At 40.6% G+C, this 19,020-nt stretch overlaps 1 protein-coding gene and 1 long non-coding RNA gene across 5 annotated transcripts in view; one reads left to right on the top strand and one right to left on the bottom strand.

Annotated features, from left to right (window-relative positions):
- Positions 1-17,668, top strand: part of SHISA9 (shisa family member 9) — a 177,986-nt gene extending 160,318 nt beyond the window's left edge. For all 4 annotated transcript variants that reach the window (XM_064389979.1, XM_064389980.1, XM_064389981.1 and 1 more), the window contains one exon: positions 15,031-17,668. In XM_064389979.1, the coding sequence (XP_064246049.1) occupies positions 15,031-15,398 (368 nt within the window). In that variant the 3' untranslated portion in view covers positions 15,399-17,668. The remainder of the gene's footprint in view (positions 1-15,030) is intronic.
- On the bottom strand, positions 8,794-12,593 carry LOC135281256 (uncharacterized). The gene is made up of 2 exons (XR_010347969.1): positions 9,646-12,593; positions 8,794-9,561 (listed from the first exon to the last, which is right to left on the bottom strand). It is a non-coding gene; the product is annotated as an uncharacterized LOC135281256 (long non-coding RNA).
- Positions 17,669-19,020: the final 1,352 nt, after the last annotated feature.

The raw sequence follows: 19,020 nt of genomic DNA, 5'->3' as shown, positions 1-19,020 counted from the left end.
TTGTACTACTGAGTAAGAATGACCCATACCTTGGTAGTGAGAGCAAGCTGATCCCCAGGAAGCAATTTTAAAGCTACACCTCATACTCCAGAGCTTAGCAGAGTGTGGCTGGACATTGGAGTGCTCATGCATGTGTGCCATGCAATGTGTGCACTGCAGTGTCTGATTCAGCACCACAGGGGAGGAGAGAGTTGAAAAGGCTGCTGTGGATGCCTTTAGCTTTAAAAAGCTACATATTTTTACTTGAATAAGCTCAAAGTGCACAACCAAACACTTTTACACTCAATGGAAGAGGATGTGTTCCTAATTTCTTGTTAGGAATTCCTTTTTTTTTTTTTGGGTGCAGAAATTCCTGCAGCAAAAATGAATTCTTTTCCTCCAGAATTCCTTAAGTACTGACAATGGTTGTTGACCAAATTCACCTTTTCCCCTTACTGCCTGCTGGCATTTACATCTCTGAATGATGTGAGGACATTCTGTGCCTATTTTTTATTCTCAGATGAGTGCCTGCAGTACAGCAATGTACTGGTGAGTTGAGATGTGCTTGCTGTTTTCCTCACTGCACTAGAATTTTACTCTCCTACCTTGGCACACACACCACCAGGGAATAATCAGCAGAGGCAGAGGACCACTTGGAAATGAGATAGAGAACACCCATTTCCTGAACAAATAGATAAGAAATTTACCTCCTAGCATCTCTAGTCTACCTGGCTGACTGTTCTGACTTATTGTTAGGTGCACTCTATTCATCCATTATTTTTCCATTTTCAAACCACAGAATCTCTTTTCAACAGTGCCAAATTTTTCCCACCTCAGAATGTGAGAGACTCTCTGAGAGAAAAGGGTTAACAAGCTCCAAGACCAGTCCCAGCAGAAGAGGTCATTGAATTTTTTTTTGTGGCAGTAAACACCCAGTGTTTAGAAATTTCAATTTTTTGGTCACCCGAGAAAACATGATCCTGGTTTTCTTCAGTGCTTTTGCATTATTTGATTATTTATGTGAAAAGTGCAGAAAGAGGTTTTTCTGCATAAATTATTCTTATTTCCAGTTCATCAACCATGTTTTTATTCCATGCTTAAATGGTTATTGCTCACTTAAGCAATACTGACATGCCTAAAGCTACAAGTGGATGGAGATCTTGTAGCTGAACACCTTCATGAAATTCAAGTCCCAGGACATACAAAGGTAGCTCATCACAAATTTTTATGCACATCATTTGGACATTCATTTGGAAAGCATGAACAATCCAACTTCAAAATCCACTCTGCTAAGCTTTAAGAGTTGTAGTCCATCCTGTTGCTTAAGAATTTCCTAGAGATCAAATGGGCTTCATTATCCTGAGTTATTAGTTATTTATCCAGTCACACTGTTCTGCAAGTCTGGATGTGTAACAGTTGATTTTCTTTCATGAGTTTCGGGGAGTGCAAAGTTATTAAATATCTTTAGACCTTCTTGCAGAAATGAAAAAATTCCCCAAACCCAACCTAAATCCCCAGAGGACTGGGAAGATGATCACTCAGTTGGCTGGAGAGGTGCACAAACATACAAGTAAAAACTGAGAATGCAAATGTTTCTACAGTTTAACATGATTTTGTGTTTCCTTCATGAATTTTCTTCTTCCCTTTTCACACATACACAAACGTTTGAGGAATTGACTGGACATTGTAAAAAAAGAAAAAAAAGAAGAAATAAACATACAATGGACAAAATTCCTTCCTGAAACACAGACTGAGAAAGCCTTCCCTGGTGCTGGGAGTTGTTAGTCTCCTGTGGGATTAAATCAGATCTAATTGATTTGGTATAGCGAAGCTAGGAGGATATAATTGGCAGCAGACCCACCATCACATCTCTGAGTCTACAGCTCCCAGCATTTCTTGAAGCTGCACAGTTCTTTGATCCCAGAGGAAACATTAGACTGTGATCCAGCTCTGCTTGCAGTTGCAAAACTGCAAAGTGAGATTCTGCAAATATGACACTCAAAGAACAAACACCTCCTGGTTATGTCCCTGCAGAAAGCAGCGTGGCCACAAGTGTGCCAAGGCACCAAGGAACAGCTCCCCAGAAAGGTGGAGCACATGAGCAAACTGACCTGGTGCTGTGTCCTCTGCACACAGAGAAGGATCCACAGGGAAGATCACCCGAAGGTTAGCTCTGGGCTGTCGTCTCTGAACCATCTTCTTGCCTGATGGGAGATTTGTTGCTGCTTTCTCCTGAGCTTCAAACCTTCAATTTCCACAGAAATGGCTGTAACTCTGTGCTGGTACAAGATCTGTCTCTCACCATGAGACTCTCCCTGTAGTTCATTGTGCTCTGGCCTGGAAAGAAACACTGTAATTGGAAAAATGGAAACACACAACATGCCTGCCCATGCATTCACAGGTTTGATACAGGCACTTTTAGAAAAAGCAGAACTACAAATTTATTGGACCCAATATGTTTGTATTAGTTTACTTTCCTATACCAACCACATTGTTACACTGAGAGGTAAATATTCATGTTTCTTTGGAAGGCTGAAAAAGGAATTGTGCTTTCTTTTCAAAGACAAAAAAAAATTTCAGTTACCACTTCCATAAGCAGTCACACAAAGATGGATCAAAAAAAAATCTGGGGCATAGGAGTATCTCACTGGATTTAACACCATGAAAAACAGGGAAGCACAGATTAAAGCATCACTTGTAATATCCAGAGGGTGATTCAGATAGGGATTTCATATATCCAGAGGTATGTGCTGTGTCATAAATAATGCTCGAGTAGGTGATCTGCCCAACTCAACACTTACAGATCTGGCTCAAGAAAGCGTGACACAAAAGCTGGATATCTTTTCATTATTTTTATTTACTCAGCCCAATGTGTCTGGAGATTTTGAAGCTTTTGAGTGTTCATTTGTTAGGGAAGTCTTTCATATTTCAATTCTTGCTTCTACTTCAGGCACAAGAGAAAAGCCAAGCAGCACTCAGGAGCAAGCCTTGCTTTACCAACCCCCCTGCCAGCACCTTCCCTCAGCCTTCCCATTCCCCAGCCAGAGGAAGTGCAGCATCACTTCTTTCACTCACGTCTTCTGATGAGACTCAGCAAATTTCACAGCCTGCCCAGTGCATGCAGATGAAATTACAAGACCTTTTCTTGCTTCAACTAAATAATTTAATTATCTGTTATTTACCCAATTGGCTTCTGATACCCACAGGCACACTGTCATAGGCAAATACAAAATGCTTGGAAAGTCTTGATCAAAATATTTTCCTGTTTTATCATCCAGAACACTCATTTCTTCTTCCAGTGAAGTACTCATATTTTAATTATAAATGTGGCATTTGTGCAGAGCCTCAGTATCTTGAGTTAAATCATCTGCTTTGCTGACATTCTTTTTTTGATTTTTTAAAAACAACATTTTACTGTAAAATCTACAGGAGGATATTCTTTATGAGGATGGGAAATTGTGCTCTAAGCATAAGACTTCCAAGCAGCCATTGCCCACTCCATCTTTAGCAAACAGACAGATTTGTGAACTTTGGGGATATATTGATCTTGGCAGAAGTGACATCATGGCAGGTGGAAGGAAAGTGCAAATAGTCCTTCTTTTACAAGAAGCAATTTTAGCACCAAACTAGGATTCTCTTAAACACTGCCATTTATGGTAGCTCATGTCTTACACTTTAGCAACACAATGAACATGGGAAAGAAAGAAATCTGGCCTAGAGGTGTATTTAGTTTAGGTTTAAACTTTAAACTTTTACTTTTGTGGGCTGGACTCACACTTAGTGAATTTGGTTTTTCTGAACTTGGTCCACTCCCTGGTTATGTAATGGCTGAAGAATATTCACAAGAATTTATTAAATCTTAACCTCTTTTTCATGCCAAAAGAGCAAGTTTAAATCTGTGCATCCTAATTCTTGTTCTTGATGTTGATATTCTTTGCACCTATGCTCTCTACCACAGAGAAACAGCCTCTTTTTTTTTGTTATCAGCACATTAAAATAGTGAAAACTAAATCTTCACCAATTATTCGTAGAAGTTCAACTTATAAACACCACTCCACATTCCATCAGTTATGCTCCACAGAGAATTCACACCCTTTCACTGAAAATTAGGCTGGCTCTCTGGAAACTAATTGATTTTAAAAATTCTTATTATGTGATAATGAATCAAAATGAAACAAAAATCTCATTTTTATGAGACATAATGGAGAGATCTAAAGTAAGAGTACCAGAAACCCAGCTCACTGCTAGAGAATGGGGGTTTTGCTGTCTTTTGCTTGTCTTTTGGCCTTGAAGGTAGAGCCTTCATAGGAAATGAGCTTACAGTAACCGGGTTTATTTCCATCCATTGAGATCAGTGGTGACCCCAGGAAGAAAAGTAAATCTAAATCAAACATGAGTTATTCCAACCTATTTCTATGAAATGCTGATGAATTATGCATACAATTTTTATACATTAAGTGATGTGAAGACATGAGTGAAATTTTATGCTCAGGCAATAAAAGTGAGCCAATAAGAACAAGGCTCAGCTCATGCCAAGACAAAGCCTAAAAATGCTAAGCATTTTTACTTCCAGCCCATCCTAAACATTCCTCTCTGTAACTGTTTTATTTTGCAATGTAAACATACTTTTCATCCTGCAATGCAATTTTTTCCATCAATTATTTAAGCATAGAGATTGATCCTAAAGATATGAAAACAACTGTGAATACCTGCAGATAAATAACAACACTAACAACGTAGGATCCCAGCTCAAATCTAGACTGAATCTGAAGTGTGGCTTTTAACAGTTCCCACCATGGAGCCTACACATTGCACTACTTGCTTTTAACTTGCTCCACCCATTTTTCCCTCTGGACTATTAGCTTTGTGGGTAATGTATGGCAATATTTTTGCAGGAAGAGTTTCATACCTGTGTTCAACATTTGATATCATGAGTTAAGACTTTTCAGCTTTGTACATGGATATATGTATGTCAAAAGGAGAGTGCAATGTTCTTCAGGATTACCCATGAACACAAGAGGTAGTAAGACAACTGACAGGAATGAATCCCCTATTAACAATATCATATAAATAGCAGCAATTATCTGTCTGCCATTTTGGTTCTGCAAAGGGGGCTCTAAAGACAGTAAATGTGTTTTTAAGAAATTGCACACATAAAAGTCACAGAGACCATTACTTTATTCCTACACATTCATACTGTAATAACAAAGAGCTTGAGGCATGGAGGGAGGAAGAGCAGTAACATGATTTGCAATGCACAGTTAATTTCTGCAATAGTCTTTCTCTAGCAGCTTATTTGAAGAAGAATAAGGGGAAAAGAGAAGCTGGGGAAAAAAACCAGATTTTTTTGAGTAGTTATGATACTACAGCATAAAAAAAAATCACCACAAAGATATTTGTTTCCATTCTAAGGGAAATATGAAGTACAACAGGTAGGTTTGCAGTGGGAGGGTTTGCAAAGCTTTTAGGCTGTGGAAGGTGCTGCTGTGGAGAGCAGCCAGGGCCCTGCCACAGGGGAGGAGGCAGAGCTGCTGCTCAGCACTGCTGCTGCTCATTTTGCCCAGCAATTGATATGATTGCAGCTCCTGGGGAAAAGGGGAGAGAGGAGCTGTTCACTCCTCTGTGGCTGCAATCTGGTGTGTCACCATTCACTATTCATGGCAGGGAGCTGCATTTCCAGCTCTTCCTGGGCTGGCTGGCAGTCACCAGGGCTGCTGCCTTCTGTGAGGGCTCTGCCTTGGACTGGACCCAAGCTGCAGGAAAACCTGAAGAAACTCATTTTTCTTCTGACAGGGCAAGTTTGGGAATTGCCAGGGAGCATGAGTTCCTTTCAGTTTGACACACATCTCTGGTTTGGAAACCTCTGGCAACCATGCTCAAGAGTTTAATAACACAAATGCCAGAGAGTCTAAAAAGAGGGAGACAGGAAAAGAAGAAATGAAGGAAAATCCAGAACTCAATATGTATAAGTAAAGCTATGAAATTACTTAATTCCTTTTCCTCCTGAGAAAAGAGTAGAAAAAGATAACTTTGTAATAGAAACTACTTATGCCAGAACTATTTTGAAAAAAAAAAAATCAACTTCAATGCAGAAAAATTACTAGAAATCCTTTCAAATTAAAGCAGTTAAGAAACAGATAAAATAAAAAAATTAGGCAAAAAAATAGCTATTACATCACTAGCATTTTTTTTTTACAATTCAAAAAGCCTGTAGGCCTTTCTTCATGTCGAGAAGTAATAGTGTACATCTAGTATGATGGCAGTTGAAAGGCATAAACATGCAAGTCCATTTCAGCACTAAAACCACATCTTAATTACATGATCAGACTCTGAACTGGGTTCTCTGTGTTCTCATGCAGCGTCCTGTGTCATCACATCTGGTATTTGCAGCTCATCTGTAGCTGATTCAGTTATATGTGTACGAGTTATAACCAGCAGTATATGAAAAGAAACAAAAAATATCAATCAAAAGTATTAAAATTGAAAACAAAATTGAGCACACAGAAGAATGCCAACAGCGACATGTGAAAAGAAAATTCAATTATGTTCATGCTAAGAACAGTTATTACAAATAAACGTGGTCAGGAATAGCAGAGCTTTTTCAGTCAACGTTAGATAAGGTAAATTGACACCTGAAGGAAAACCAAACAGGCTTTCTTAGATGCTAAAGCCCCTTGCAGAATAGAGTGAACTCTCTTCTGCTGTGCCCCACATCCCCTCTGTGTGCAGCCCCCTGTGTGCAGCCCCCAGGAGCAGGGGGACCCCTGGGCAGGATGCAGGGCAGGCTCTGGGTGCTTGAGCAGGATGCAGGGCAGGCTCTGGGCTCTTGAGCAGGATGCAGGGCAGGCTCTGGGTGCCTGAGCAGGATGCAGGGCAGGCTCTGGGTGCCTGAGCAGGATGCAGGGCAGGCTCTGGGTGCCTGAGCAGGATGCAGAGCAGGCTCTGGGTGCCTGAGCAGGATGCAGGGCAGGCTCTGGGTGCCTGAGCAGGATGCAGAGCAGGCTCTGGGCTCTTGAGCAGTATGCAGGGCAGGCTCTGGGTGCCTGAGCAGGATGCAGGGCAGGCTCTGGGTGCCTGAGCAGGATGCAGGGCAGGCTCTGGGCTCTTGAGCAGGATGCAGGGCAGGCTCTGGGTGCCTGAGCAGGATGCAGGGCAGGCTCTGGGTGCCTGAGCAGGGTGCAGGGCAGGCTCTGGGTGCCTGAGCAGGATGCAGGGCAGGCTCTGGGTGCTCAGCACTGCTCCTCAGATGCAGAGGGAGCAGCCCCTGCAATCCTGAGGAGGCTCTGCCCTTAGACAAAGGGAAGGTCCTCACCAACCAAAAAGGTTACAAACAATTTTGTGTTATTGTTGATGTATGGAAGCGTCACAAAACTTCTGACACAATCAGATTTATCCTGAGAAGCATTAAAAACCACCCAGTGAAAAAGCAAGCAAGATTAGTGGAGGAAGAAGTGGAAGAAGCCTTTTAAGCAAATCTCCTAAGTGTTAACCTCTTTGGCTTTGGACAGCATTTTTAGAAAGCGAGCCAAACCCTCCTTTCCTAAATCAGTTTATGCTGCAGTCATGCTTTATTCAGAAGTTAAGCATGACAGCATGACTCCTTAGATAGTTTCTATTTCAAAAGGCAAGTTTTCATACCATATATAAGGTTTCCAGTAAAAAACCTGATAAATATGTTTAAATGAGATAAAATGAAATAAATATTTCACAGTAGACCTTTTCATATTTATTTGCCATTGTAGATGCCATGAAAGCCACAAGCTTAGAGGGCTTTAGGAAAAAAAAATAATGAAAAAACAGATTTACAGTTACAGGACAGCCACTGGCTGAATTTTCAAGGAAAAGTCAGAGATTTTAATACATTATTCTCTTAAAATTATTTTACAATTTCATCCCTTGGATCAAGAATAGGATTGGTGCTCTTACTTCCTTCTAAAATTTATCATTCATTGTACAGTACTGAACCAGTAGTTTAGCATGTTGGTGCTTGAATTTAAAATGTTAAATCACTTGAGCATACAACCAAGCAGTGTGATCTTTGTCTATCTGCATGCAACAGATTTCATATTTGCTAAAAACATTTACAATTCTAATGTTAATTTAACATGAATCAGCCACCATTTGTTTCCAGGTTAACAGAGCCTATATTCTGATTAGTCAGGAAAAGTCTTGTTTTTCTTATACTGGTTAGATTTGAGTATCTGCATACCACTGGTCCCTAGGTTAGGCAGAATGTGTGCGTGTCTGGAGAATTTTGATCAAAATCAAATCACAATATCACTGCAGCACTTTGCAAAATTGAATCATAAATATTGCAATTTAATACTATGCAAATCAATGCAGGCGAGTATACAAAGCCCAGCTGGAAAATCTGTTTTACATGTCCAAGGAGAAACCTGCCTAAACTCACACAGTAAATAAACATTTGGAAAAAGAGAAAGAAAAAAAACAGACTTTGCAGTGCTGTGCTTTTTGGCACGTTGTCAGAAGAGGGGCACTTGTGCTCCCAGACATGTGGCTACTCTTGTGTTCCAGGGAATGGCAGCCCTGCTTCTGGTGAGGCACACATCCTGTCTGGTGCCTGAGGAGTCCATCAAAACCTGTCTCAGTGTTCCCAGCCAGGCAGCAGAGTTTGCTGTGGGGGTTAAAGAGCATTGCTGACACTGGAGGCTTCACTTACCCAGTCTAATTACATTCCTGTCCTAAACCATTCCTAATGTGTCTCAAAACCCAGGAATATTCTGGCCTCCTCAGCCTTTCATAAACTGTCACAAAAATAATCAAAAGAAGAGAAGAAATGTTTGGGCCTACATATTTATCTTTTTTCATGTCTCATATCTTGAAATAATTTTATTTCACTGGGAAAACAAAATGTAGTCTTGTGTCTGGAGGTGGACAAGCTCTTTTCAAACAATGTCTGAGAAGAAAAGGTTGATATGGTTTTTCTTTTCGTGCTTGGTCTCTCTCCAGATCACTGTAAGAAATCAGTAAATAGATGAAGTGGTAAAGGGCCAGGAGAGGAATAACACTGAGCCACAAAAAGTAGGTTCTACAAAACTTATGTGGGGTTCTATGCATTATGTGTTTGTCTTTACCTCTGTCAGTAGTAGGAAATAAAAACCACGGGAAAGAATCCAAAGACATAAAATAGTCTTAATTTTCAGAATCTCTTGAATAAAGGCAAAATGGTATTAGAATAAAACCAAATATTTAGGACAGAAATCAATGCCGGCCACAGGCTGAATTCTGAGTTTTCAAACTCAATACAAGAATGAGAAGGAGGGCTGCAAAAATTATTTTAAATGGCATTTGTCCATTCTTGAAATTTAGTATGGTTTAAAATTGCCCCAACTTGTATAGAGCCACCCTAGTGCCTATGAGATAAGAACAGTGAGCAGCCATGAAACAACCACACTCCCTCCTCTTGGACACAGACAGATCTCTCACATCATCCTGCCCATTCCCCATTCTACCAACAGAATCCTGTGTAGATGAAATTTCCCCATGCAGTCTGTTTTCCAATCCACTCCATTTGCTCATGCAGAGCAAATTCTTCTATGGTCCATGATAGTTGGTGAGCCCCTTAATTCAAAACAGAGGTCATTAGTTATTTGTTTTACTGTATGGAATACATTTTTCTGTGAATTTATTGGATCCAATTCATACCTAGGGGCAGCTAATACAATCTCTGCCTGTGTGAGTTTTTTTCCCCTCACCCAAGAATAAACTTGTGCTAGTGTACAAATGATACTTTGATTTTCAGATGAAATTCTGCAAGAACTCTCACACAGAGCTGGTTTATGTCCTGGAAGCCTTTGAACATATTGTCTTAGATGCTAGCTTGGAAAGGCAAATGAATAAGCAATCACACACTCAGAGAGGATCAACAGCACCACCAGAGGCAGCAGCCCAGTATTTCCCTGGGCAAAATTCTCATGTTGTCTCTGAGTCAGGATTCGTTACCCTTCTCTCTTTCCTTGAGTTTTCACTTCCATTACTTAGAGAAAGAGAAGTCTCCCACAGCTTCAGGTAATGACACCACAGTCTCAGCAAACCCACGGCTGTGGAAGCAAAGCCTTGTCACAATCTGCTGCACATAGCACAGGGACAGCCTCACAGAGGAGCCTCCCACAGACAGGCACTGACTTCATTGCCGCTGTGGTAGGGTGTGCCATGGTAGCAATTCCATTGCTGTCCTGTCCTCAGCACTTTGCACTGGCTTGCTTTCTTCATCTCTCGCTCTTCATTTGAAATACAGTCTTTTTGGCTAGAATAAAGCTCTGCATTTCACAAACTAGTTCTTAAAATACTTTCAGATAACAAACAATGCTGCAAACATCTAGTGAAAAACAGTGTTCCTACATAATTTGATATCTTTGACTGTGACTGTATGTTCACACAGAAGTTTTGATTTAGGGTTTTGATTTTGTTTGTTTTTTAATGTCTTTAGAGCTTTTATAAAGGCTCACTCCTTTGTGGACTCTCTTCTTTCACTTCAGAGGCTTCTTCCCACTCCTAGGTGCCTATTTTCACAAAAACTGTAGGACAGCATTGTCTTTCAGGATTCTGCCTTCTCCCACAGCTGTAAGTGGTGTGAGTATTCAGAGCCATGTTATGGACCCACAGAGATAAGAGCATTGTCAGTAAGGAAAAGAGTTAAAACCTTGTGTAACATTTTACCAAAAAAAAAAAAAAATTCACAATGATAAGGCATGGCCACATGACTCCATGCCACAAGTGCTTACAGAGTGACCTTGATGACTACCTAAGGTGGAGAACAGAACATTACGATTTCAGGGCCACCTCTCAAATATGACTTATATTCAAATGAGCTCACTGAGAAATTCTGGCCCATTGGCTGCCACAAGGATTTTTGCCACTGATATTCACAAAAACACATTTTCATCCACGGTATTTACTTGCTAAGAGACTCACTGGTTTCCATGCTTTTGTTACATAACTATGGATTGTGAAACTTCCATGTCATGGCAAACTCACACTTAAGGTTGGAAAAAATTACATATTTCAACATTTTTTTTCCAGATGAACAGTAAAACAGTAACTAAATGGGTGTAAGACCTTAAAGAAGTAAAAGCCTAACAGAAATATTGAAACTGAGAACATTTTTATAATTAGCTACCAAGAAGAAGGAACACAATAACACTCAGAATTAAAGCCCTTCTATTATAATTTTTACTCCTTTTTCAAACACAACAGTGATATCTTTAAATCATATTTTTAGCAATCAAGATACAGAAGTAATGGAAAAGGCACTTCTATAGCACCTTTCATCCAAAATCTCGGAATACTCTACAAATAGCAATTCAACTTCCTAACACAACTACCTCCTCCAATGTGCTAACAGCTCGTTTTACAGCAGGTGAAACCGAGGCAGAGGGAAGTTGAGTCATGTACCTAAGGTCACATAACAAATCCATCCTTTAAAATATCTCTTTGGATGTTTAAAGTCCACAAAATATTTATAGGGTCCGCTTAAGAAGAAAAACAAACTCCCTCAGATTCACAGCTGATTTTCAAAGTAGTTGGCTTCAGGATACTATTAATATACTTTTCTTGGTAAAACATTTGTTACAAAACTGTACTCAATAATACTGTTCTGAATCTTTCCTGCTTTGAAAATGAAAAGAAAAAACCTGTTTCTACACTGTAGTAGCATGAGGTCACTCACACAGAGCACAGCTCACTGCTATTATGAAACCTGCACGAAAGAGCAAGGATGGCGCTAAGGGTTGCCAAAAGCCCTCTTGAACAACTGAACAATTCAGGTTTATCATTGCTGATTTTGCTCATGTTTACTGCAATTGTGTCTCCTCCCCCCGTTTCTGGTACCAGTGCCTGTGTGTCCACCTGCATGCAGAAAGAAAACAGGATTGAGGGAGGTTAGAACGCTCAGCGCAGCATTGCCTTCCACGGCCAGCACTGCCCTCCGAGGCACAGGGAAGAGTCCTCAGGCAAAGCCTGCAAAGTGTTCCTTGATCAGGACAAACACAAACAGCAGCTCTCCCACACAGAACAGAATCAGCCACTTGGCAGCTGTTTGCCAGCTTTCTGCATGACTTTGCTGATGAGGATTTACAGTTCTCATCCTGGTTTGTTTTCTTCAAGCCCAGTTTGCAGAGAACAGTTGAGAAGTCCCTAGAAAGGGACAATGGACTATATTACTTAAAACAATTTTAATGAAAACAAATTTACAGAATTAATTGTTTTACTTTGTGGTTTTCCATAAGAAACAAAGAGTTGAAAATCTGGCATTATAACATGGCATAAATAAGATCAAAACCAACTTCAGACATGTCAGAGGCACAGACCATGTGAGACTGATTTCTTCCTCCCTGTTTCAACAGCAAAGGTCTCCTTTATATACAACAGAAATACTATTTACTCTTCTGTAGGACATCATCCTCAGTGTGATTGGAGATCTGAGTGGCATATCTAATCTCTGATAAAATTCAGAGACCCAGGACCATTGCAGAGGGAAAAGGGGAGAGTGAGAAAAAATTAACAGAAGCTGAGGATATAGAGTGAGCTTGTTGTGGCCTCAAAGGGAAAAGTGGCAGGAAAAGCCAGGCAATAAAAATATCTACATTTTTTGGTCATTGTTTACATAGCTGCATAACTACTGCTATTTCTAGAAAGAGAAGTCATTATTTACCTTGCAGCTGATTAAAGATCATGGCTACAGAAGACAAATTGCTGCAACATAACTAATACAAAATTAAAACTACAAACTTATACGTTTACTCTATTCTTATGTTAGATTAGCTAAATTTTTAATTTTTGTATGCAAATTAAACTAATTTAAATGTGAAACAGGCATACAAATGTATCTCTATTAAAAGCTGGACATAATTAACTGTGCTGAATTTAAATTATATAAGCTAGTGTGACTTTTCATAAATAGCCAAGGTCTAAGTCATATGACATCGCTCCCCTAACAGCTGGCCTGCAGTGCCTTTGATGTAAAAATTTATATAAATGAAGACTTGCGTGAATATTCACAGTGCCTTTTCTGCAACCATTTTTTCAATTATTGATAACAGATTAATGAGATAATAGTAATGCAAATGCATTTCCAGCCTGTTTTTATTCATAATGGTTCTGTGACATTCAGAGAATATTAACAAATTAAAAGGACAAGCCATGTAGAACATGTAGAACTGGAAACAGCTCTTTCAGGGAGAAATAGGTACAACTTCTTGATTATTCAGATTACAGCTCTCTAAATGAAACAACTCACTCCAAAATCAAAGCAGAACTTCACAGACTCTCTTTGTAACACATGACAGGTCTATCAGCAATTGCAACTGCACACCCTGGGCTGAAATGAGAGCAGGCCATTATCTACATTCCGTGATTTGTTTCAAGCAGAAGACACCTGTATGCTATAGAAAAGCATTCACTCAATGCCTGAAAATGGAAACAGATGGAGTTGGGTAAAACACACAAAGCCCAATTTGACAGCACAGAATGGAGCAATTTCAGCCTACTGGAGATGAAACACCTCTTTAATGACATAATTAAGGATTTAAGAGCAGAGTCCAGTTGCACAGTCATTTATACAAAAAATGTCATAATAAATACCAACTGCCTTTGGTAATATTCCTCCCTGTTGAGGGGCCAGGACAAGGGGGATGCACAACTAAAGCCTGATCTTGAAGATTAATATGATGCTCCTGGGAATTTCCCTGCCTTGCATAAACATCCAGTTCAGAACTAGAGACAGAGAGAAAATTCAAAGTGCAACAAAAGCCTCCTAGGAATACTTGGGCAAGAGCAAAAGAAGGAAGCTACACAAAAAAACAGTGCAGGGAATTAAAAACCTCATGAAGGCAAAAGGAGCTGAGCTGTACAGACAGCTGCATGTACCAGACTTCTGCAGAGAAGCCTTACAAGGCATGGCTTCAAGGAAAATGGATGGATCCAGCTAGGGCACAGCAGAAGTCAAATCCAGGCTGACACAATATATATTCCAAGCACACCACTGCTGATTAACACAGTGCCAGTTGATCTACGTATTTGGCACTATCTTAAATGAACATCTAAATTTTTGAAGGGGGAAAATAAACACTCTTTACATAAAAGGAAAGATCTTAAAAAATGAAATTCAGTTAAGCTTTTAAACCTCAGTCTCAAAATTGAAATGAGTAGCTGGATTGCTGCAGAATACCTTTAGCTTCCTAAGCATGGTTCATACTTTCAAGCAAGGCCAAATAAATGCCAGCAATAACAAACTTGAGCAAATGCGTGCACTGGAAGACATTTGCCTAGGAAATCACAGAGGGCAAAATCCTGATTTGAGAACTGCAATGCAGTATTTGTTGGCAGGGCTGTTGCTGTATTTCTTAGTGGCACTGACCCCAGAAAATTATGTCAGAACCTGGAATTTAGGATTTTCATGGTCTGTAAAATCACCGGTTAAATACCCAACCTTCAACAACCCAAAGCATTTTCAGCCCCATAAAGCAGTTGTGAACTTCCGACCATTTAGGAGAACAGATCCCATTCTCAATATTGCCCTGAGGCATTATTGAACAGAAACGGGTGCAACTTATCACACACCACCAGACCTTACAGCTGGCTGGGTAAAACATCCATGAGTCACTTAGCATTTTAAGGGATGTGCTCTCACACAGCAATGCGACCCAAGATGCTGCAGTATTCCCAGGAAAGTCTGCGTACTTCTGTAGACTTCCAGAATTTCCTGTGCTATGTGACATGAACAGTGATGAGATTGATAGGACTTCTCCCCATAATGTAAATGCCAGCACAACCTGAGTGATTTGGGGCAGGGACAGTCCTTTCTTCAAGGGCAACAGGGTTTTGTCTGCATGTATGAAAGCCTGGCACAATGGCATCCAAAACTCTGCCCCAGAGCAGAAAATAAGGGCCAGGAGGTGGTGTGGATTTCTCTTACTGATGTACCTGTAAACATTCTGGCCTGCAGATGGAACTGTGTAAGACCTGCTGTAAATAATTTTTCTCATGTCCAACTGATTGTTTTTTTCCCCTCCCCCTTTTGACCCCAAATAGCTGACAAAGTCAACGATGACTTCTACACCAAGCGCCGGCACCTGGCCGAGCTGGCAGCCAAGGGGAGCCTGCCCCTGCACCCGGTGCGCCTGGACGAGGAGCGGGCCTACACCATCGACAGCGGGCTCACCCGGCAGAACGGCAAATCCAGGGTGGGCAAGATACACACACACCCCCTGGGCTACAACGCCCACTACAAGACCTGGGATCCCAACGACCCGTCCCTGAGGCGGCAAGCGTTCACAAACAAGGGCAAGCACGGCATGGGAGACCCGACGCTAAGTGACCCGCTGACCACCCGCAGCCAGCACTACTTGGGCCCACAGCCATACTTCATAACCAACAGCAAGACAGAAGTAACTGTTTGAGTTTGTTTTCTTTCTCTTTTTTTTTTTTCTTTTTCTAATGAAATCCTTTAAAAACCACACGCAAATGTATACACAACACAAACACTCAACCAAAAGGCAAAAAAAAAAAAAAAAAAAAAGAAATTAAACAACAAAAAAAGAGGAAACAGAAGGAAGGAACTTTCACCTGGACACTCTTGGTATCCAGCCAGCTGTAGGCCGAAGAGTGGGTTAATACCATTCAGCAATACACACTGAAGGTTGAATTATAAACTCCATTTGTATTTCACAATGGAACACAAACCCTTGTGACTAAATTTTTTTACTTGAAACTAAAATCCATGATGAGAAGTAGCACAATCTAGAGAAACTTTATGTCTGCTTAAACATTTACACTATGTTCCTGCCTTGAGACAGAGGAAGAGAGAGAGAACAATATACTGTAATATATTATTTCAGAGAGGAATTTTGTATAAAATCTATTAATAATCACTAGACCTGTGAAAAACCGAGAGCAACCATCTTGGTACGATCCCTAACATCTACTATTGTACTTTCACAGCATCCTATAGAGAATGCAAAAAATATATATACAATAAGGGACAAAGACACTTTCACAAGGAATTTATAAAGACTGTTATGATTAAGAGCATATGGGACCTTTCTGGCTGGTAGAGAATTCAGCAGGATGATAACAGCAGAAGATTTCATTTCAGTTTACTTCGTTTGATTTGAAATTTTTGGGAACCTCCAAAATAAGAAGAGACACTTCATATGACACAGAAAGCTGCTGGGGGAAAAAGGGCATCAGAATATTCCCTCTCAGTCCTCCTGTTTTCAGGCAGATGGTAACTATTCTCACTTGCAGACTGTCAGGATTTTTTCTTCACCTAAATGTTTTGCCTATCTTCAACTGCTTCAGACTGAAATTAAGCGTGGGTGGTGCCTTTACTGTATTACTATTGTTCAATGACAGTCTTGTTCTTCAAAGTGACCCCTCTGTTCCTTTAAGCTATTTCCTCATGTTTTGCTAAGGATGACAAGGGTTCTGCCCTGCTCAGCCTCCTCTGTTTGTTCTGAAAGGAAACTGGACTACATCTCCATGCAGTGGTTGCACAGTCAGAACTATTTAGTTAGCCCCTTCATTTTCCCAATTTCAACTTTTCCCCTCTAGTCTCTCATTATGTATTTGCTTTTAGCCATGGTAGTTCTCTGTAGTTCAAGTAAATGTTATCTGGTATATTGTCTCTATCGTTTGGCTTTCTCTAGTGGTGTTCCCTCTTGGTGGGCTGTGTGGTGGAAGAGGCTGGTCCAGCCTCAAACATCAGAGATCTGGGGTTAAACTAAACAAACAATTGGACTCATGGCCTTGACTGTGGTTCTGAAGAGCAGGATGCCTTGTTTGTGTGAGTAAAACCACTCAAACTGGGCACTGGTAGCAAACTCGCAGTCCTGGGCCTGTAAGGGCTTTGGCACATCCACAAAGAGACAGAGTTGGGATGGGGTGGCAGGCAATGCATTCAGTCTTTCAGTAATTCCTGCCCTTCCCCCGACACAAGTCACTTGGCTAAATCCCAACTAGCTGTCCTACTACAGTTGCATTCTCACCAGCTGTCAATTCTTCAGGAGATTAGGACTGGAAGAGTATTCAGGGAGGAGTGAGAACTGTTGTAAGAAGAATTGGAAGTTGCATTTCTTACTGTACTCAGCTGACTGTCAGTGCTTCTGCTTAGTCAAGGATGCAAGGGCTAAGATTTTGAAATCTGGTTACATGGAGATACCATTTTTTTTAGCTATATCAAGATTGATTTGCATCCTGAGAGCACCGGTATCTCTCCATAAGCGTGCTGCTAAATTTTATGATCATATGTTTTAAGACTATCAGAAGTAGACAAAGCCCACAAAACAAATACTTTGCACACAACCCAGACTCTCCACTATCTTACTTTTATTCCTTTAATCTTTATTGCCTTCACAACTGGCTGACTTAATTTGACCCTTTATGGAATGTTGCTGTTAACCCATATGCTTTAGATACACATTACAGCTGCACTCTTAATTCACACAGGTTTCGTGTAACTTGAGCATATTTTATGTGGAAATATTTTAGTAACTGTATGTTCTGTAAGTAAACCCGTGTTAATACTTGTTAACTACAGAGTTTATGATACCAATAATACTTCCTACAATAAAATGTTTGTTTGTTTTTTAAGAATGTTTATTTGTAAACATATGTATTCACTATATTACTATGAATTTCTTACCTGGCAATAAAACTGATTCTAAGTGAATCCAACTTGCTGGCTCATTCCTAAACTTGTATCACTGGGCCAAATTTTAAGTCTAAACTGAGCTTTTGGAGCATCTCACTGCAGCCAATGGGGTTCGTATCAGCACAAAGGATGGTTTGCCTCTGCCAGTGTGAACAAGGAGTTCTTTGGAAATAACTGCAAGTGATCTGCATTATGGAGAAGCTGGGTGATGTCTGAGGCTCCTTCCAGGCCCATCCATTTTGTGACTCTATGACTGCCTTTTAAGGGCAATACAAGATACACAGGGATTGCCAGCCTAACAAAACTTCATGTGCCCTGTAAGCCTTCAGGGCTTGTGCCACACCTTGTGCCACCTGATCAGTTAATTAATGTTTTGAGGAAAGACAACAAGAAGGTAAGCATGCCCACGGGCAGAGGCATGAATGCATGGGAGTTTTGCAATAAGCTTCAGACACGTCCAAGCATTACAACTACTCAGCGAGAGCAAGTGGAGCACTGATGTATACTGCTTCAAAAATTTTATATATTAATTAGAGAAGATCCTGTGCACTACATCTGTGTACCAAGTCTGCTGGAACAGAAAGTCCTTACAGGATTTCAGTAGTGCTAATGGCTCGTAAAGCTGACAGAACCTTAGTAGAGAGTTTGGGTAGTTTCTTCTCCTTTCTTCTCCTTTCTTTGCTAAAATGAGAGTGAATAAATTTCAGGGGAAGAAACAGGGAGTCAGGAAACCCAGCTTCAGAATCCAGTCCTCTTACTGCACGACCTGGTGCAAATTCCTTAGACAGTTTATAAGTCTTTGGAAGCCATGACACTTTATCAGAGGGAAAACATCAATTCAGAAATCTCCAGAATTAGCCTTTTTATACAGTAGAAAAATCTCATTTTCAATATACACTCTTATGGTGCCAGGAAATAGTTCATAAAAGCCCCATTTTTTGTTACAGGAGCATTTCCCTGTCTCAGCTACAACTACAGAAACAACTCCTTTCTGCCAGACGGCTTAGGAGAGACATACAGAGTTTGGTCAGTGCCAGGAAAATTCTGGGCAGCCTTGTGACCCACAGGGAAGCCTGGGGAACCAGTGGGACACAAGCCTAAACTGCAGTAGACACAACTTCCTGTGACAGCTCCATCCATGCCCATGTTGTTTCTAGCAGCAAATTCCTCACTGGAATCACAGATGGCAAAAGGGCCAACTGCTTTGCTAGTAGAAGTGTCTCAGCATGGCTTTTGTTCTTTCAGGTACATGAAAACCTCCAAAGAAAACCCACTAGAATGTGATTTTGTGTTTCCACATGGTTTTTTTTCTCTTATGACAGCCTGACCCTTTGGACACCCCTAGCAAGAATGGCACTGGGCTCCCACCA

This window comes from Passer domesticus, chromosome 15, assembly GCF_036417665.1.
Source record: "Passer domesticus isolate bPasDom1 chromosome 15, bPasDom1.hap1, whole genome shotgun sequence".
NCBI classification, from domain to species: domain Eukaryota; kingdom Metazoa; phylum Chordata; class Aves; order Passeriformes; family Passeridae; genus Passer; species Passer domesticus.
The sequence above is the reverse complement of the archived record's forward strand: the minus strand, read 5'-3'. Positions and strand labels throughout refer to the sequence as shown.